Source organism: Phoca vitulina, unplaced genomic scaffold, assembly GCF_004348235.1.
Source record: "Phoca vitulina isolate PV1807 unplaced genomic scaffold, GSC_HSeal_1.0 scaffold47, whole genome shotgun sequence".
NCBI lineage: Eukaryota > Metazoa > Chordata > Mammalia > Carnivora > Phocidae > Phoca > Phoca vitulina.
Genome location: NW_022589750.1, coordinates 1,997,243 through 2,015,354, shown reverse-complemented (window position 1 = coordinate 2,015,354; position 18,112 = coordinate 1,997,243). Strand labels below are relative to the sequence as shown.

Here is an 18,112-nt window from a genome sequence, read left to right as displayed (position 1 = left end):
TGTGTGTGTGTGTGTGTGTGTGTGTGTGTGTGTGTGTGTGTGTGTGTCTGGGCATATCTGTCACCCGGATATCATCATAGCTCCTCATCAGGACTCTCGGTTTCCACCCTCCTCTCTTTCATTCCCTCCTCTGCCCCAACCCCTCCACAGTCTGCTCCTCTAACTCGGAGTAAAAACAAATCCTTAACTATAGTCTGAGGGCCCTAAAGAATTGGTGCTCCATGTTTTCCCTCTGTGACTCATCTACTCCTCGCCTCTCTAGCTCACTTCTCTGTAAAATCTCTGGCATCTCTGGCAAATGGATGATCCTTGTACACACTAGACATTCTTCCACCCCAGGGCCTTTGCACTTGCTGTGCCTTCGTCTGGAACCCTCTTCCTCCTGGAGCTCCTTGTGACTTTTGCCCAGACATTACTTTCCCAGTAAGGCCGATCCCGACACCCTACTCTTGATGGCCTTATTAAAAACTGACCCTACCTCACTTCCCGCCTGTATTTTCTTCCATATGTCACCAGGTGACATTATATAGATTTCACTCATTTATTTAATCTGTCACCTGCCAAGATGTAAATTCTGTGAGGGTCTGGCCTTTTTTTTGTCAGTTTGTTAGCTTCTGAAGTGTGCGTCTTCCGGAGGAGAGTGCCTGGCATGTTGTAGACCCTCGGGAGGTACCTTCTGAATGGATGAGTAAATGAGTGAGCAGAGGGAATGTTCTCTGTGGGAAAGATCCAACAACGCACAAATGGCAAGTATGCCCCGATGACCACGTGAGTACAATGCAACACTGTTGCGGACACAGACGTGAGCTCCCTAGATCTCCCCGTCCCCAGCCTCTACCTCCTTCCGGGAAGGACTTGGGGCCCAGTTGTGGGGAGTGTGACCTGTGCAGACAGCCACCTCCCCCGAGGTCACGGCCCTGCGGGGCTGGCCGGCCCGCGGTGCCTGAGCGAGGTGGGGTTATGAAGGCCCCAGCTCAGCCCGGTGCCAACAGCTCGGACAGACAGCTCGGACAGACAGAGCTTGATTGCCCAGAGCGCCTGGTGGGTTGGCTGCAGCTTTGTGGGGCCTGCGCAGCTGTGTGCTTTCTCCCGTTGCCCCCTCCTCCTTCTTCCCCGTTCCTCTCTCAGGTGTCGGTCCCTAAAACATAGCTTGCACCCCAACTTCAGTCTCAGCGTTGGCTTCCAAAAACCCAACCTGGGACAAATAACGCGATCCGAATACCAAATAATAAAAAGCAAGTAGGGGCGCCTGGGTGGCTCAGGCGGTGAAGCGTCTGACTTTGGCTCAGGTCATGATCTCAGGGTCCTGGGATCGAGCCCTGCATGGGGCTCCCTGCTCAGCAGGGAGTCGGCGTCTTCCTCTCCCACTGCCCCTCCCCCCTGCTCTTTCTCTCTCAAATAAATAAATAAAATCTTAAAAAAAGGCAAGTAGAACATAATCCCATTTATATAGAAAATATAATCTAAGATGCATTTGCTTTCCTTCTCTACCTTTGGAGACACTTAAGTTCCTTCCTGTGAAGAAGATTGTGTGTGTGAATTCTGGGCAGCCCCCTAAATGAGATTTGCAGGTTATGGGAATCGGTGGATTCCCTTTCTTGCAGAAGGTTCTCGTACAGAGCTCCCAGGCCAGGGTGTCAGGGGGTGCTGGGCTTGAATTCTGGCCCTTGAGCTCAGCAGGCCCGAGAACTTGGGCAGCCCACACCCCAGTTCCGAACCTCAGCCCACCATCCAAAGTGCCTCCCAGGCTTCTCGTGGGAACCTAACGGTTAATGCCTGGCATGGGTCTGGCCCCATCCCTGTTACAGGTTTGATTCTTCATCAGTTTTTCCTCTCCTGGCTCCTCCCTCCCTTTCCCCGCCAGGAAACCCTACTCTGCCCTCTCCTCTTCCCTCCTGCTCTGAGCATGGTGGCCAAGGCCCCCCGGGGAAGCTCATGAGCCAGGACTCGGTGGGATTGAGCAAGAGCAGAGAAATGGGCTCCTCTGGACCCAGCTGTGCAGTGCTGGGGACACAGTTCTGGGAACTTCAGACGCAGGAAGTGAAAGGGGGTGTAGGCGGAGGCGATAGGCAAACTGCACCTCTGGTCCCTTCTGGCCTGGCTCCCTTCTCCAGAATGGTAAAAATAAGGAAGTCAGGGGGGCTCCAGACGAGCGGAAAGGGAGTAGATACACCCCGGAGGAGGAGAGCAGAGCTGCCCCGTACCCACCCCCCACCGCATGCAATCTCTGCCTGAGTCCCCGCTCCAATCCCTTCTGCACTTCACCGCCTGAAGACGGGGACACATGAGATCCCAGCTGACAGCCTGCTGGGTTCTGGTCACGGGTGACTCCTCCCTCGCTGTCCCCACCTCCGCTCTCCAGGATTTCGTGTTTTTCCAGTTTTAGTCATTGCTGCACAAGGAACCCCCAAATCGCAGCCTTCGGACATTCTGCAGGTAACGGGGCTGGGTGCTTAGGGGAGACCAAGGGGACAGGGAGGATGTCAGGGAGAGCCCAGAGCGGGGACTGTGGGTCTCAGGTGGGAGTGAATGGGAGGAAATGTAAGGGGCAGCTTGGGGATTGAATGGCCAAGTGCAGATTTCAGCCTCCATTCCCTTCACTGGATTGGGCTTGAAGTATGGCGGCCAAACCTCACTCACAAACTGAGGATGTAGACTCAGCCCTATTCCAGTCCCCACCCCGGTCGCAGGCTTGACCCTAATACTAACCCAGTTCCCCCTTAAGTCCCCACCCCAGCTGCAGGCTTGACCCTAATACTAACCCAGTTCCCCCTTAAGTCCCAACCACAGCTCTGGCCTCAGAGTCAACTTGAATGTTCACTCCAGCCCCAACCCAAAGTTGACCCTGGACTTCGTTTCCAGCTTTGGCGCCAGGCTGAGCCCAACCCCATCCATGGCTCCGATAGGAGTCCCAACCCCACCCGAGCAGGAGATGCCCCTCGGGGCCAGGACACAGTCCTAGCAGTACGCTTAGCTCCCGCTTTACCTTCACCTTCAATTCCCAGCTCGACCTGCCCCCCACCCAACACCGGTCCTGACCCCACTTCCAACCTCACCCGTACACTCAGAACCATCCCCAAGCCTCTCTCCACCCTGGGCTCATCCTCAACACGAACCTCATCTCTTCCTTTGACTCCGGTCCCGACCTCGGCTCCAAGGAGCCCCAGCCTCCCCCTTGGGCCCAGCTCCGGCCTCCGCCTGGCAGCTGGCCCTGCCCGCCTTTCAGCTCCGACGGCCCCAGTCTCGGTCCAAGCATGTCAATGCAGTATGAAAAATTCCAGCACTTGGAGAGTGAGAAGCAAAGCCAGCGGTCTAGAAATGGTAAGTGGAAGGGAAAACATTCCCTCCTTGGATCCCCTCCTCGTTGCGTAGAGCATTCCTGCTGCGCTGTCATATCTGCCCCCCTACTGTGTGTAGTGGGGAGGTCCCCCATTCTGAGGGGTTCAGCCCCAGGCCCTGGGGACCCCAGTGTGAAGAGGATTCAAGGTCCTGAGAAAGACAGGGACGAGGACAGGGAGGGCCACAAGGGGCCTGGGTTCCTATTCTCTGGGGGAGGAGCGTCTGGGTTTGGAAGGAAACTCACCCGTGACCCTGACCGTGCGGGTGCGTGGGAGCCTTGGAGGGCTTGGCTGCCCCAGCTCGGTCTGGGTCCTTCTGCCCCCTCCCCCGACTGTGATGGGACCTTGCGCATCACCATCATCCCCCCTCCGTGGGTCCTTGTGTACGTGTTTCCCCGCAGGTGTGAGCGGCCGTGTGACCGAGGACTTGTGCTGGTCCAGGAGGGGCCAGAGGCCTGGGCGTCCCCTGCCCCCCAGCGTCCTGGGGCAGCCTCCTACCAGCATCACCTGCGCCAGCCCTCCTCCCGGACAGGTCCCAGGGGCTCTCCTCCCCCAGTCTCCTGCCCTGACCCCGTCTTCTCTCACAGGGCTGCCTCCTCCTCTGTCCTTCCTGCACCAGCTCTGCTCCGGCCCCCGGCCCCTCCTGTTCTCCCTGGGCCTCAGCCTCCTCCTGCTGGTCGGCATCTGTGTGATCGGCTCCCAGAGTGAGGGTCGCAGCATGGGCAGGGAGGAGAGAACGCATGGGGCGCCGGGGCGGGTGGGTCGCCGCGAGGGACAGTGGTCTGTAGGGTGGCTGCCAGCTCGGTCACTTATCAGCTGGATAACGTAGCCAAATGGCCTAACCTCTCGGAACTTCGTTTCCTCATCCCGGATACTGGGTAACAGTAGTGCCTGTCCCTTTGGGTTGGGTCATGTGCGGACCCAGAGAGACAAGGCAGGTCAGGTGCCCTGCTCAGCACCAGCTCACAGAGGGCATGATACATCCCAGCACTGCTTGTCCCATCCCCATCAGATTCCAAGTTTCGGAGGGACCTGGCGACCCTGAGAGCAACTTTCAGCAACTTCACTGCAAACACTGTGGCGGAGGTCCAGGCACTGAAATCCCAGGGTGAGCCCGGCGCGGAAGGGGTTCCGGACAGGGGCGCCGCGGGGGAGGGGGGCGCTGAGTCTCGAGCACCCACCAAGTCCCCGTGTCCTCCAGGTGGCCATTTGCAAGAAGTGATAACATCTCTGAAAGCTGAGGTGGAAAATCACAAGCAGGGGTTGCAGGCAGGTGAGAGACCCTTCAGGAGCAGGTGTGGAAGGAGCCGAGGGCTTTCGGGGCAGAGGTGGGGGTGGGAGCAGCGCGGGGTGCTGAGCGCCCTCCCCCGCAGCCCGTAGCTTGAACGACAAGGTGTTTTCCCTGGAGAGCAAGCTGGAGCAGGAGCAGAAGGAGCTCAAAGCAGGTCAGCCCCAGCCATTCGCTCCCCCCCTGCTCCCCCCCTTCCCCTGCACCGGGATGGGGCGTGCGTGGGAGGGCACCGAGCTTCCCGGGGCCGGCCCCCCGCAGGGACATCGGGCTACCGGGGACTCGCTGCACTGCCCACCTGCGTGTGTCCCAGGTCATTCCGATGCCCTCCTCCGGGTCCAGCAGTTGGCCAGAGACCTGAGATCCCTGACGTGCCAGATGGCCGCTCTCAAGAGCAACGGTGAGGGGTGTGCGGGTGCTGGGCCCCATTTCCTGCTCGTCCCAGCGCGCGGTGTCTCACACCCTCTCCACTCTGGCCCCGCAGGCTCTCAAAACACCTGCTGCCCCCCTAACTGGCTGGAGTACGGGGGCAGCTGCTACTGGTTCTCCGGCTCCGGGAAGACCTGGGAGGACGCGGACAGGTACTGCCAGCTGGAGAGCGCGCACCTGGTGGTCATCAACTCCAGAGAGGAGCAGGTGAGCGCCGCTGGTGCGCGGGTCCCACCGCGTCGTATTTAAGGACTCGGTTCTCAGCCTTGGCTGCAGGTTGGAATCACCTGGGGAGCTTGACGTGCCCCGCGGCTGAGCCACCCTCAGAGACTGGATGGGCGGGGGCGTTGGGATAAACATCCCAGACCTCAGCAGATGGCATGAACGCGTCAAGGGCGAGGAGCTGGCCGGGCTCGGGAGACGTCACCCCTGCCCTTCTGTCCTCCCAGACTTTTGTGCAGGGCCATATCGGCTCATACACCTGGATGGGCCTCAGTGACCCTGAAGGAGTCTGGAAATGGGTGGACGGGACGGACTATGAGACCAACTTCAAGTGAGTGCGCCCTGGCTTTCTGTGCCCTTCTCCGGCCTTGCACTCTTGCTCCTCCAGGCTCTGGCCCTCAGCCCCTGGTTCCCGGACCCCCAGGGTGCCCTCTGAGCGTGCCAGCTGGCTGTGGTCCTCTCCCTGCAGGAACTGGAAGCCAGGCCAGCCGGACGACTGGCACGGGCACGGGCTGGGCGGGGGCGAGGACTGCGCGCACTTCCACCCCGACGGCAAGTGGAACGACGATGCCTGCCAGAGGGCCTACCGCTGGGTGTGCGAGGCCGGCCTGGGCACGGCCAGCTAGCGCGGCGGCAGGTGCTTCCCGCAGAACCGCTCAGCCGCCCGCCGGCGGGGAGCGGGAGGGGGCCTTCCCGTGAGACCCCTCACGAGACCCTGGGGAGAGGAATGAGCCCATGGACGTCGGGGCGCTGCCACCATTTTGAATGTTTTTCTCCTTGGCGTTCAAAAGACTCTCTAGAGTTCAAGGGTTTGCTTTTTTAACCTCAGCTGCGTGGAGGTATAAGACATTAGAGGTGTACGTCATTGTGATTTGATAAACATATACCCTGGGAAGGGGTCCCCCATCCAGTTAATAACTTCACATATTCATCTCGTGTATGTGAAAACACATAAGTTCTGCTCTCTTGGTAAATTCCAATTATATGATATGTAAGCAACTGTGGTCACCCTGAGATCCTCAGACCTTATTCAACTAAGAGGTGCAAGTTGGTGAACCGCTCCCGATTTCTGCACTCCCCGGCTCCACCATCATACTCTCTCTTTCTCTGAATTGGACTTTTTTTTTTTTTCCCGATCCACATATAAACAGAATGGTGCGGTATCTCTCTCTCTCTGGCTTATCCACTTGGTATAATGCCCTCAAGGTCCATCCCTATTGTTGCAAATGGTAGGATTTCCTTCTTTCTCATGGCTGGACACTGTTGCATTGTATACCCACACCACATCTTTATCCATGCACCCACTGAGGGACATTTCAGTTGTTCCCATATCTTGGTTATTGTGAATTAATGCTACAATGGATATGGAAGGGCAGATGTCTCTTTGATACTCTGTTTCCATTCCCTTTGCCTACATGCCCAGAAATGGCATGGCCGGATCACATGGTAGTTCGATGTTTAATTTTTTGAGGAAACTTCTTACTATCTTCCAGAGTGGCTGTACCAGTTTGCTTCCCACCAACAGTGCATGAGGGTTCCCTTTCTCCGTAACTTTGCCAATGTAAGTTTTTTTTTTAATCATTTTTTTTTAAGATTTTATTTATTTGACAGAGAGAGACACAGCGAGAGAGGGAACACAAGCAGGGGGAGTGGGAGAGGGAGAAGCAGGCTCCCCGCTGAGCAGGGAGCCCCCCGATGCAGGGCTCGATCCCAAGACCCTGGGATCATGACCTGAGCTGAAGGCAGATGCTTAACAACTGAGCCACCCAGGTGCCCCCATTTTTTTAAATCTTAAAAATCAACTTTATTGCGATCTAATTCCTACACAATAAAATATACCCATGTAAAGAGTAGAGATGACTTTAGACAAATGTAAATACCTAGGTAACTACCACCCAATCTAGATACAGAGCATTTCCATCAGCCCAAAGTTTCCTTACCCCCCTCCCCTTTGCCGTCTACCCTGCTTCCGGTGCCTAGGCAGCCAATGAATGACCTGCTTTCTTTCGCTATTCACTGGTTTTGCCTATTCTAGAATTTCACAGGATATACTCTTTTGCGAAACCTTATGTATTTCACATTGCCTGATTTTCAACAATCTTAACATAGCAGAATGGAGAAAGCTAAGTGAGGCCTTGGGCAGTCCTATGTTACTGTGAAAAGAGCATTTCCTTTTTACATACATTTGAGTTCAATTCTTTTCCATCGCTTAAAAGCTGTGTAAACTTAGGCTGATAAGAAAAGGTAGAGCCCAGAGCTGTCGGGAAAAGCCGGTAAGATGCTCAGGTGTATTGGTTAGCGATCACTGCGTAAAAAACCACCCCAACTAGCAGGGCTTGAGGCAAAAACCACCATGGAACTGATACAAAACTAGAGGTAGAAGTTATATTTGAAAGAAGTCTTACTTCTGGAAAACCTATCTGCCTAGTTTTTCCTCAAGAAAAATAAAATAAGAGCTGGATGACACAAAAGAACCTGGCAAAGAGTAAAAGATATTGCAGGGTTGTTTTTTTTTTTTTTCTTTAACCCTTCTAGGGACGTCTGCCCGGCTCAGTCGGTAGAGCATTCTTTGATCTGTTTGCCTTTGGTGTAGAGTTCTAGAAAAGTTATCACATGCAACTCTTGATCTCGGGGTTGTGAGTTCGAGCCCTATGTTGGGTGTAGAGATTACTTAAAAAATAAAATCTTTAAAAAAAATAACACTTCTAAAGAAAGGAAGAAACCACAGAGAAAACTGAAGCTATAAAAGTAAACTTAAAATATCATAAACATAAAACGCGGCTGAGGTAGGGAGTATGGACGTCAGAGAAGAGCAGAGTGCAAAGGGAAAAGCAGGGAATGAATGTAAATAACAGGAAGGTGGAAGGAAGCTTTGGATGATGGAATGGAGGGACAACATTGGGGTGATGGTCTTCAAGATGAGGAAAAGAAGAACAAATGTAGGAAAAAACCAATCCCATGACACAAACCTATTAACATGAAAATGGGAATCTATTTTACCTACAATAGTTTCAAAGACTGAAATATAGGCCTTGAACGTATTTGAAGAAAACCTTGTCACTGAGTGAAGGACAGAAAGCAAGACCTAAGCACATGGACAATCATGCTGCCATTGGGTGGGAAGACTCAGTTTCATCAAAATGTCAGTTCTCCCGATAATTTTAATGCCATTCCAATTCGAACCCTGGTAGGGTTCTCTCTTTTTTTTTTTAATCAAAGTTTTTATTTTGAAATAATTTTGGACTCACATAGAAGTTGCAAAAATAGGACGCCTGGGTGGCTCAGTTGGTTGAGCGTCTGCCTTCGGTCATGATCCCGGGGTCCTGGGATCGAGTCCCGCATCGGGCTCCCTGCTCAGCGGGGAGTCTGCTTCTCCCTCTCCTTCTGCCTGTCGCTCCCCCTGCTTGTTCTCTCTCTCTCAAATAAATGAAATCTTTAAAAAAAAAAAAAAGGAAAAGTTGCAAAAATAGTACAAAGAGTTCGCTCTCCTGACGGTGACATCATACAGGACTGTAGTAGAATTCTCAACACCAGAACATTGACATTGGTACAACAGTATTAACTAAACCACAGGCCTTTCCGGGGGTTTCACCAGTTTTTAAATTTTTTTAAAGATTTTATTAGAGAGAGAGAGAGAGCACAAGCAGGGGGAGCAGCAGAGGGAAAGGGAGAAGTAGGCTCCCCGCTGAGAAGGGAGCCCGATGCGGGACTCGATCCCAGGACCCCAGGATCACGACCTGAGCGGAAGGCAGACGCTTAACCGACTGAGCCACCCAGGCGCCCTTGTTTCACCAGTCAGGACACAGCTCTGTGAGAGCAACTGAGTCATACTTCCCCACGTCTCCAACCGTGGCGGCCACAGGTCTGTTCTCGGCACTCTCATCTTGTCACATTGCCAAGGTTACATAAGCGGAATCATGCGGTATTAACCTTTCAGGATTGGCTTTTTTCCCTTGGGAGGTATCCCACTACCTGGCTGGGTGGTGGCCGAACCCCAGGGACTCCTGGGCCCACCTGAGCTACCCTCCAAGTGGGACACAGGAAAGCTTAAGAGAAGACTCTGGATGTGTCCTCGGAAATTTGAGAGCCAACATGCCTTTCTTGGCAGGAACAGTCTGGAGGCAGAGAACCGGGGCTGGAGCTGCCCCGTGCATCTGTGGGTCAGGCTGCACCTGGTTGTCTGGTGGGGCAGGGATGTCCGAGAACCTGCAAGCCTGGAGGACTCCATGGAAGGAGTGAGCTTCCATGATGGCGGGGGCATCAGCCGGGGCAGCAGAGCCTCCGAAAACTCAAGGCCCAGCGTGGGTTTACAGGCTCCTGCTCGGGCTTGAGACATCCAGGGATGACCCTGCAGGGAACGAGTGCATGGTGGGGTGAGGCAGAAAGGCTGCGGGTGCTCAGGTGCGCTCTGGGCGAGCTGGGGGCGACCGTCGCAGGGAGTGCCTCCTCCTCCCGAGGGACCGCTGGGGCGGGGCGCATCCCGTGGGGTCTCAGGCACCGGCAGCAGACCGCATGAAAGAGCCGGTGTTTGGATGCCCGTTGAAGAGCACCCTGACCCCACAACAGCACTGGTCACGTATGACCGCGGGCCCCTCTCCTTTCTTTCTCTCCCTCCTTTGCATCAACCCTGGAGGAGCACAGAGAAACACAGTGAGGGGACGGGGAGAGAAAGAGTGAGGAAGAATAGGGACGGAACAGCCTTCTCGCCCAGCGCAGCCCCTCAGACCCCAGCGAGGGGAACCTGGGGCAGGGGGTGCTCCGAATGCTTGGGGGATGAGGTTTGGGTTCGGGCTGGACTGGGCATTTCACAGCTGAAAATGAGATGGTGTGTAAAACTTAAATGACCACTTAGCTATAGACACACCCAAGACACTTTCAAGGGGTGCGGGAAAGAGAGACTGAAAAAAGTCTATTTTTGGACTTTTGTAACAGAGGGAGACAAAGAAAGCTATTTCTTGATTGTTCTCTACCACGTTCAACCTATTTAATGAGCAAATTATAGATAGATATGGGAGAATTATAAGGAAAGTTATTTGCAATTCGAGGACAACAAAATTTAAAAGCCGGAGGAGATGGATGGCAATCCAGCAACAGATGAATCTACTAAAGTCGTCCAAGAGGATAGAAAATCTGCAGACTTAAAATCAGAGACGATCACATATAGTTAAAGGAGGATATATTTGGAAGTAGATAAGCTGATTCTACATATGAAACTTCATATGAAGTTTACTTAGAAGTGAGAATATCTAGGCAAGTTCTAGAAAAAGAAAATAATGTGGGTAGGTTATCCACAATAGTTAAAATAGTGTGGAGCTGGTATATGAACAGACAGTTCGAAAGAACTGAACGGAAAGCCCAAATACTTGAAGGAATTCAGTATATGATAAAAGCGTAGTTTATTCCATGGAGGAAAGAATATTCAGCAAATAATGTGTTAGCAAATGGATGGGCATATGGAAAATTAGAATCAGATCTTTATTTCAGTCCTTAAAGTAAATGAGTTCCAGGTGACTCGAGAGTTCAATGCAAAAATTGAAATAACAGAAGAATTAAAAGAAAACAGGGAATAATTCTCCCATAATCTCAGAGTGAGGAGCCTTTTAAAAGTATGACACAGGGGGCCCCTGGGTGGCTCAGTCGGTTAGGCAGCTGCCTTTTGCTCAGGTCATGATCTCAGGGTCCTGGGATCAAGCCCTGCGTTGGGCTCCCTGCTCAGTGGAGAACCTGCTTCTCCCTCTCCCTCTGCTGCTCTCCCTGCTTGTGCTCTCTCACTCTGACCAATAAATAAATAAAATATTTTTTAAAAATTTTAAAAAATATGACCCAGGAGCTGTAGGAGAAAAGATTTAACAACAAAAATATATAATAAAGCAGCATGGAGAAAAAGTTACAAAGTCAAAGGGCGATTAGCTGAGATTGTTGGCAACCCAGAAGGCAGCGAGGGGCTAGTTTTCTGAATATATTACCGGCTCTTACAAATAAACAGTAAAAAGTCAACACAGTCACAAAATGGACAAAATATGTGAACAGTTGATATCAAAAATGCAAAAAGCTCTTAAACATATAGAAAGATGCTCATCCTGAGTTATAAAGGAGAAATACAAGTTAAAATGACCATAAAACAATATTTAATCTATTAGGCTGTCAAAGACCAAAAGGCTTTTTATTTATTTATTTGAGAGAGAGCGAGCAAGCGAGCATATGAGCAGGAGGGAGAGGGAGAAGCAGGCTTCCTGCTGAGCAAGGAGCCCGATGCGAGACTCGATCCCAGGACCCTGAGATCATGACCTGAGCCGAAGGCAGACGCTTAACCCACTGAGCCACCCAGGCGCCCCAAGACCCAAAGGTTTTTTAAACTCACCATGTCAGTGGGGTTTGGGGAACCAGGCATCTGCCCATACGGCTGCTGGGAGTGTTGGTACAATTCCTCTGGAAAACAGTTTGACAAAACCAGTTAACATTAAAAATGCAAACAATTCCACTGTTCATTTCTCCCACAGATATGCTGTTCATCATACCGAAAGCTAGTTGACAATCTAAATGTCCACCAAGTGATGGCATACCTACCGAATGGAATATCATGCCCGTTAGAAAGAAGAACCCAGCTCGACAAGGAAAGATTTCCAAGGTATGTGGTGATGTGGGAAAATCAAGGTATAGAACAGTGTATGAAATATGCTACTCTTTAGATAAAAAAATTAAATATGTTTGTAAATGCATAGAGTATGTCAGGAAGAATACACATGAAAGGATGATGCTTTGGCTTCCAGGGAAGATTGAGGGGCTAGGGAAGAAAAGGAAGGGAAAATGTTCATGGTGTACTTCTCGTCTTCCAAATTTGGTGTCATGCGTGTATGTTACTAATTTAAAACAAACAAAACAAAAATGCAGAAGGTCCAGGAGGTGGTCCGTTTGTACAGCTGAGTTTTATTGATCTTAAAAATAACTAGGTTATTCCAATGTGACTTAAACTGTTCTAGGTTGTAGGGAGAGATTGATATCTCACTAGCTTATTTTTCTTTCTTTTTCTTAAGTAGGCTCCATGCACAATGTGGGGCTTGAATCCATGACCCTGAGATCAAGAGTCGCGTGCTCTCTTGAATGAGCCAGCCAGGCGCCCCTCACTAGCTTATTTTTATTAAACTAGCATATCTCAGTACCAATGCTTGAAAAGGTTCAAAGAGAGAAACTGCAGTCCGGTGATATAAGTAAGAAAATGAGCAAAAGTTCTAGCTGAAATTCTGGCAAATAGAAACCACCGGTGCATCCAAAGAATACTGCACAATGAATGGCCAAATAGGATTTATTCCGGATATACAAGGCTGGTTCAGCATCTAGAATTCTATCATCATAACTTTATTTTTTTAAAGGTTTTATTTATTTATTTGAGAGAGAGAGCACACAAGCAAGGGAGAGCAGCAGAGGGAGACGCAGGCTCCCTGCTGAGCAAGGAGCCTGATGCGGGACTCGATCCCAGGACCCTGGGATTATGACCTGAGTCGAAGGCAGTCGCTTAACCAACTGAGCCACCCAGGCACCCCTCATCCTAACTTTCTTTCTTTCTTTTTTTTTTTTTTTAAGATTTTATTTATTTATTTGACAGAGAGACACACCGAAAGAGGGAACACAAGCAGGGGGAGTGGGAGAGGGAGAAGCAGGCTTCCCGCCGAGCAGGGAGCCCGATGCGGGGCTCGATCCCAGGACTCTGGGATCATGACCTGAGCCAAAGGCAGATGCTCAACCGACTGAGCCACCCAGGCGCCCCTAAAGTATATTTTTTAATTAAGAAAGACCAACAAATATATGACATTGAAATTACTAATTAGAAATTTTCACCAGTTGGGACACCTGGGTGGCTCAGTTGTTAAGCGTCTGCCTTCGGCTCAGGTCCTAATCCCGGGGTCCTGGGATTGAGCCCCGCATCGGGCTCCCTGCTCAGCGGGAAGCCTGCTTCTCCCTCTCCCACTCCCCCTGCTTGTGTTCCCTCTCTCGCTGTGTCTCTCTGTCAAATAAATAAAATCTTTAAAAAAAAAATTTTTTTTTCACCAGTTCTTACAAGCTCTCCAAGTTCGGAATGAGCGAGTCAAGGTCATGCTGTAACTGTCACCCCCGCAACAGCAAAGACAAAATCAAGTAGAGCCTGGTCGCCGGCGGTGGCCGTGTCACGGAAGCCACAAAGAGGAAGCTGTCCCAGCTCCGGAAAGTCAGAATCCTGGGGGTGGGCTTGGTTAGATGAGGGTGTGCGATTGGTGACAGGGTCTGAATATTAAGAATATTAACGTCCAGAAGACGGGGCAGGGACCAGGAGGAAGCTCCACTAATCTGGGACAGCTGATGCATCAGAAAGCTCAAAGACAAGTAAAACAGTAACAATCACCACCCTGAATTTTCTTCTGACTGGCAAGAATATATTTCAAAAGAAGACTGCTCCTGGGGCGTCTGGGTGGCTCAGTCGGTTGAACGTCTGCCTTCAGCTCAGGTCATGATCTCGGGGTCCTGGGATCAAGCTACATATTGGGGGGGGTCCCTGCTCAGCAGGGAGTCTGCTTCTCCCTCTGCCCCTCCCTCTGCCTGTGTTCTCTTTCTCTCAAATAAATACATAAAATCTTAAAAAAAAAAAAAAAAAAGAAGACTGTTCCTTAATTTTAAGAGACTGCTCATGCTGGCTCTCTAATTTTGCAAACAAACCTTCTGTATTCAGAGTTATAGGAGACCCTCTTCTGATAGAGGACTTTGGTTTGAAAAAGATAAAACTGCTCATTGGTGATTATGCCAGCTTTTCTAAGTTGTTTCTGGAAACAAGGAGGCTTAGGTGAGGACGGGATGAGACTGCGGAAGGAATGGTGTGTGACCCTTGTTTCTTTGGACTAGTCTGAACCCCTATTAGAATCCTACCTTAGAAGGACTCTTTGGTTTTAAGCTACAGAAAATCTCTGGATTTAGGTAATGCAGAAAGACCATTTGTTATACGAGGGAGTCTCATACAACCTGTCAAGTGTTGGATTGTGTCCTCCAAAAAGATACGTGGAAGTCCTAACCCTCAGCACCTGTGACTGTGACCTTATCTGGAAACAGGACGGTTGCAGATGTAATTAGTTAAGACGAGGTCAGAGGCGAGTCCGGTGGGTCTTTAATCCAGAATGACCGCGGTCCACAGGAGGAGAGACGCAGACACACAGGGGAGGGAGAAAGCCAGTGGCCCCCCGGGTAGCCTGCCGAGGATTGCCCGCAAACCACCCGAAGCCAGGAAGAGGCCAGGACGGGAGGCAGGGGGGTGTCTTCCCTCCAGGCTTCGGAGGGAGCCCTGCCCACACCTTGGTTTCAGGCTGCAGCCTCCAGAACAGAGACAATCCACTTCTGTGGTTCCGTTGCTCCTCGGCCGCCCTAGGAAACCAGCAGGCAGCCCGAGGCTGGGAAGTGGCTACAGCCCGGGGAAAGCCGGAAAGGGCGGCTGCAGCCCCGAGGGTCTCTTCCCCTCCGCGCCATGTGCCGCATCCGTCTCCATCACTGCCGACCATCATGCTCCGCGGTCCCTTCCCGCGCTCAGGGACGCAGGCCTGGGGCAGCCCCGCCCCCTCCACGACCGAGCGCTGTTATGATTGGCTTAAGCCTAGCAGGGCACGCCCACTCTCTTTTGCCGGTGATTGGCTTAGGGGTAGACATGTGACTCGGTTCTGACCAATGATACTCGAGGGTCTGGAAGCCTGCTGGGGCTTGTATGAAAGATTCTCCTCCCGGAGGAAGAGAGAAAGACGTCCAAGGACGGGGAGCTCTGTGTGTTCACTTGCTGCTTTGGATCCTTGCTCGTCGAGGACGCGGTGTTTGGAGTAGTGGCAGCTGGCTCCTGACGATGGAGGGAAAGCCAAGAGTAAGGAGTGTACTTAGCTGCTGGGGCAGAGTGCACCTGCTGTGACCCCCTGGGCGAAGGCAGACAGCTGGGTGTTCAGTGCATCCAATTCTAGCTAAACGCCGTGCACTGAGTCAGGTGCGCTGCCCATCCTGCGTCTCATCTGGAGTGAAAATAGACACTGCTTTTAGAGTTAACTTGTAGGTTTGAGGAAGAGAAGGACAAGAATCTGGAGAAAATGCACGCATCACTGGCTAGAAAGGAAGACAAGTAAATGCCTCCAGCAGTACCCCCCGAATTATTTTTTTTATTTTTATTTTTTTAAAGATTTTTTTTTTTTTATTTGACAGAGAGAGACACAACGAGAGAGGGGACACAAGCAGGGGGAGTGGGAGAGGGAGAAGCAGGCTTCCCGCCGAGCAGGGAATGCGGGGCTCGATCCCAGGACCCTGGGATCATGACCTGAGCTGAAGGCAGACGCTTAACGACTGAGCCACCCAGGCGCCCCATACCCCCCGAATTATTAGGATTTGAAGTGTCAGAACGAGTCCTAAACTGGTCAGGTTTTATAAGTGAAACAGTCTTACTACGTTTTATTTATTTATTTATTTTTTAAAAGATTTTATTGACTTATTTGACACAGAGAGAGAGACAGGGAGAGAGGGAACACAAGCAGGGGGAGCGGGAGAAGCAGGCTCCCGGCTGAGCAGGGAGCCCGATGCGGGGCTCGATCCCAGGACCCTTGGGATCATGACCTGAGCCGAAGGCAGACACTTAACGACTCTGCCACCTAGGCGCCCCTCTTACTGTGTTTTATTCACATGGTGCATGATTACTTCACGGGGGTGGATGGGAACGGTCTATTGCCATTTGATAGAATGGCTTCAGAATGAGAAAAGAAAACGATTCAATAAGTCCGGATCAGCAGTGCACACCCTCCTGACTCCATCCGTTTTCCACAGGTTGATTTGCACCGCCTGAGAAGAAGGGGCAAAATACCCATCTGTTCTATATACATAGGCACGGCCACTACTGCCTAAAATTAGGTAATTCGGAAGTTAATGCATGAATTCTCTAGTTTCATACCTTGACCCTGCTACTAGGAATGGAGTAATTCTGTCCCAGAAGGTCAGACGGAACAGAATGTGTACATAAACTAGACTACCTTTGACATCTGTAAGAAATTGTAGAGATGGCAATTGCAAAAAAATAAAAAAAGATTGTCCCTCTGTCAGCAAAACTTCCGTCTAGCTATGCTCTGCTGGAGTCTTCATTGGGTTCTGTCGAGCCAGCAGTGGGGCAGGACTGAGTGGGAAGTTACCTGTCTGCAGTCCACGCTCTGCCATGTGATCACTCCCATTGATCCTGAGACCTTTACCACCTCACTGGCCACCAATCAGAGCCAGTCCTGAGATGCTGGCAGTTCTATACTTCTCAACAGAAGGGACTGGGATTAACCCCTTCCTGCCTTTGCTGTCCTCATTCCACCACTGTTCTTCAGGATTTTTTCTGGATTCTTAGGATGTCTCTTTTCTTTTCTTTCTTTCTTTTTTTTTTAAAGATTTTATTTATTTGACAGAGAGCGACACAGCGAGAGAGGGGACACAAGCAGGGGGAGCAGGGAGCCCGATGCAGGGCTCCATCCCAGGACCCTGAGATCCTGACCCCAGCCGAAGGCAGACGCTTAATGACTTAGCCAACCAGGTGCCCCTCTCAGGATGTCTCTTTTCTTAAAGGTAAGATCTTCTCCATCACATTCATTAAAGTCAAAGGAGGATTGGGTTACACGCCCTCTGGCTCTTCCTGCTTGTGAATCACCCCATTTCCTTGCCTGGCCCCTGGAAGCTGCTTGTACTAACGGTGTCATGGCCAAATGGTGCATTTTGTGGAATGATGGTAAGGTAGGCAATGAATCAAACTCCTGATCTTCTCTGTTTGGAATCTGAGGGGACTCAACCCATCTCTTCTACTCCTCTACGACTCCACCACGGCCGTCTCCACACCAGCGTGCTGAGACACGGTTCACACGCGCAGCCCCACCAGCCGCAGCTCCCCCGCGGGGGACCAGCTCAGGTCTCAGCCTCACTGTTGTGCCCATACCCAGAATGGCAGGAGCAGCTGTGGGTGCTCTCTGCTGGAAATCTGTCTAGTAATTTTGAGTTTCTAGTAATTTTTGAGTTTCCTTCTTCTTATTCATATTTTATTCATATTTTAAAGATTATTTATAAATTTATTTGAGAGAGGGGGAGGAGGGGCAGAGGGAGATGGAGAGAGAGAATCCCAAGCACCCGATGGGGGGGCTCAATCCCATGACCCTGAGATCATGACCTGAGCCAAAATCAAGAGTCACACACTCAACCGACTGAGCCACCCAGGCGCCCCCGGGATGGAACTTTCTTAAAGACACACACAAGCACTGAGGAATCCACAGCGCTCCCACATTTGTTTTTTGTGTTTTTTTAAACAAACAAACCCCTTAAATAGAGCTTCTGTCTTACTTGGAATTGTTCCAAATGCTTTACAAATATTAACCCACCAAAACTCCACAACAGTCCCACAAAGCTGTGCTGATAGTAACAAGGTGCTTCCGTGACCATCATCATCATCATCATCACTGCCTTTTCTTCTCGGAAGTAGGTGCTATCTTACCATCACCTGTTTTATGGATGAGGGAACCATTGCACAGATGGGCTAAATAATTTGTTCTAGGTCATACAGCTGGTAGGTGGCAAAGCCAGGATTTAAACCTAGTCAGGTTGGTTACAGGGTCCGCGGTACCTGTCAATATCCAGTGTACTAAAATACACTTATGTTCCACACAAAATATGTTTGCTGTTAAGATTTTTGAAAGGAGCGGTGCCTGGGTGGCTCAGTCGTTAGGTGTCTGCCTTCGGCTCAGGTCATGGTCCCAGGGTCCTGGGATCGAGCCCTGCATCGGGCTCCCTGCTCGGCGGGAAGCCTGCTTCTCCCTCTCCCACTGACCCCGCT

At 51.1% G+C, this 18,112-nt stretch overlaps 1 protein-coding gene and 1 long non-coding RNA gene across 2 annotated transcripts; both read left to right on the top strand.

The window, feature by feature from the left end:
• Nucleotides 1-2,051: 2,051 nt before the first annotated feature.
• Nucleotides 2,052-6,000, top strand: LOC116649312 (C-type lectin domain family 10 member A-like). The gene is made up of 10 exons (XM_032432009.1): nucleotides 2,052-2,436; nucleotides 3,006-3,321; nucleotides 3,926-4,042; nucleotides 4,351-4,446; nucleotides 4,540-4,611; nucleotides 4,712-4,783; nucleotides 4,940-5,026; nucleotides 5,111-5,262; nucleotides 5,505-5,608; nucleotides 5,747-6,000. Exons 2-10 carry the CDS (start codon nucleotides 3,255-3,257, stop codon nucleotides 5,901-5,903), a joined length of 924 nt encoding a protein of 307 aa, XP_032287900.1. The 5' UTR covers nucleotides 2,052-2,436; nucleotides 3,006-3,254; the 3' UTR covers nucleotides 5,904-6,000.
• Nucleotides 6,001-6,783: 783 nt separating this feature from the next.
• On the top strand, nucleotides 6,784-13,730 carry LOC116649213. The gene is made up of 3 exons (XR_004302646.1): nucleotides 6,784-6,838; nucleotides 11,778-11,905; nucleotides 13,327-13,730. It is a non-coding gene; the product is annotated as an uncharacterized LOC116649213 (long non-coding RNA).
• The last annotated feature ends 4,382 nt before the right edge of the window (nucleotides 13,731-18,112 follow it).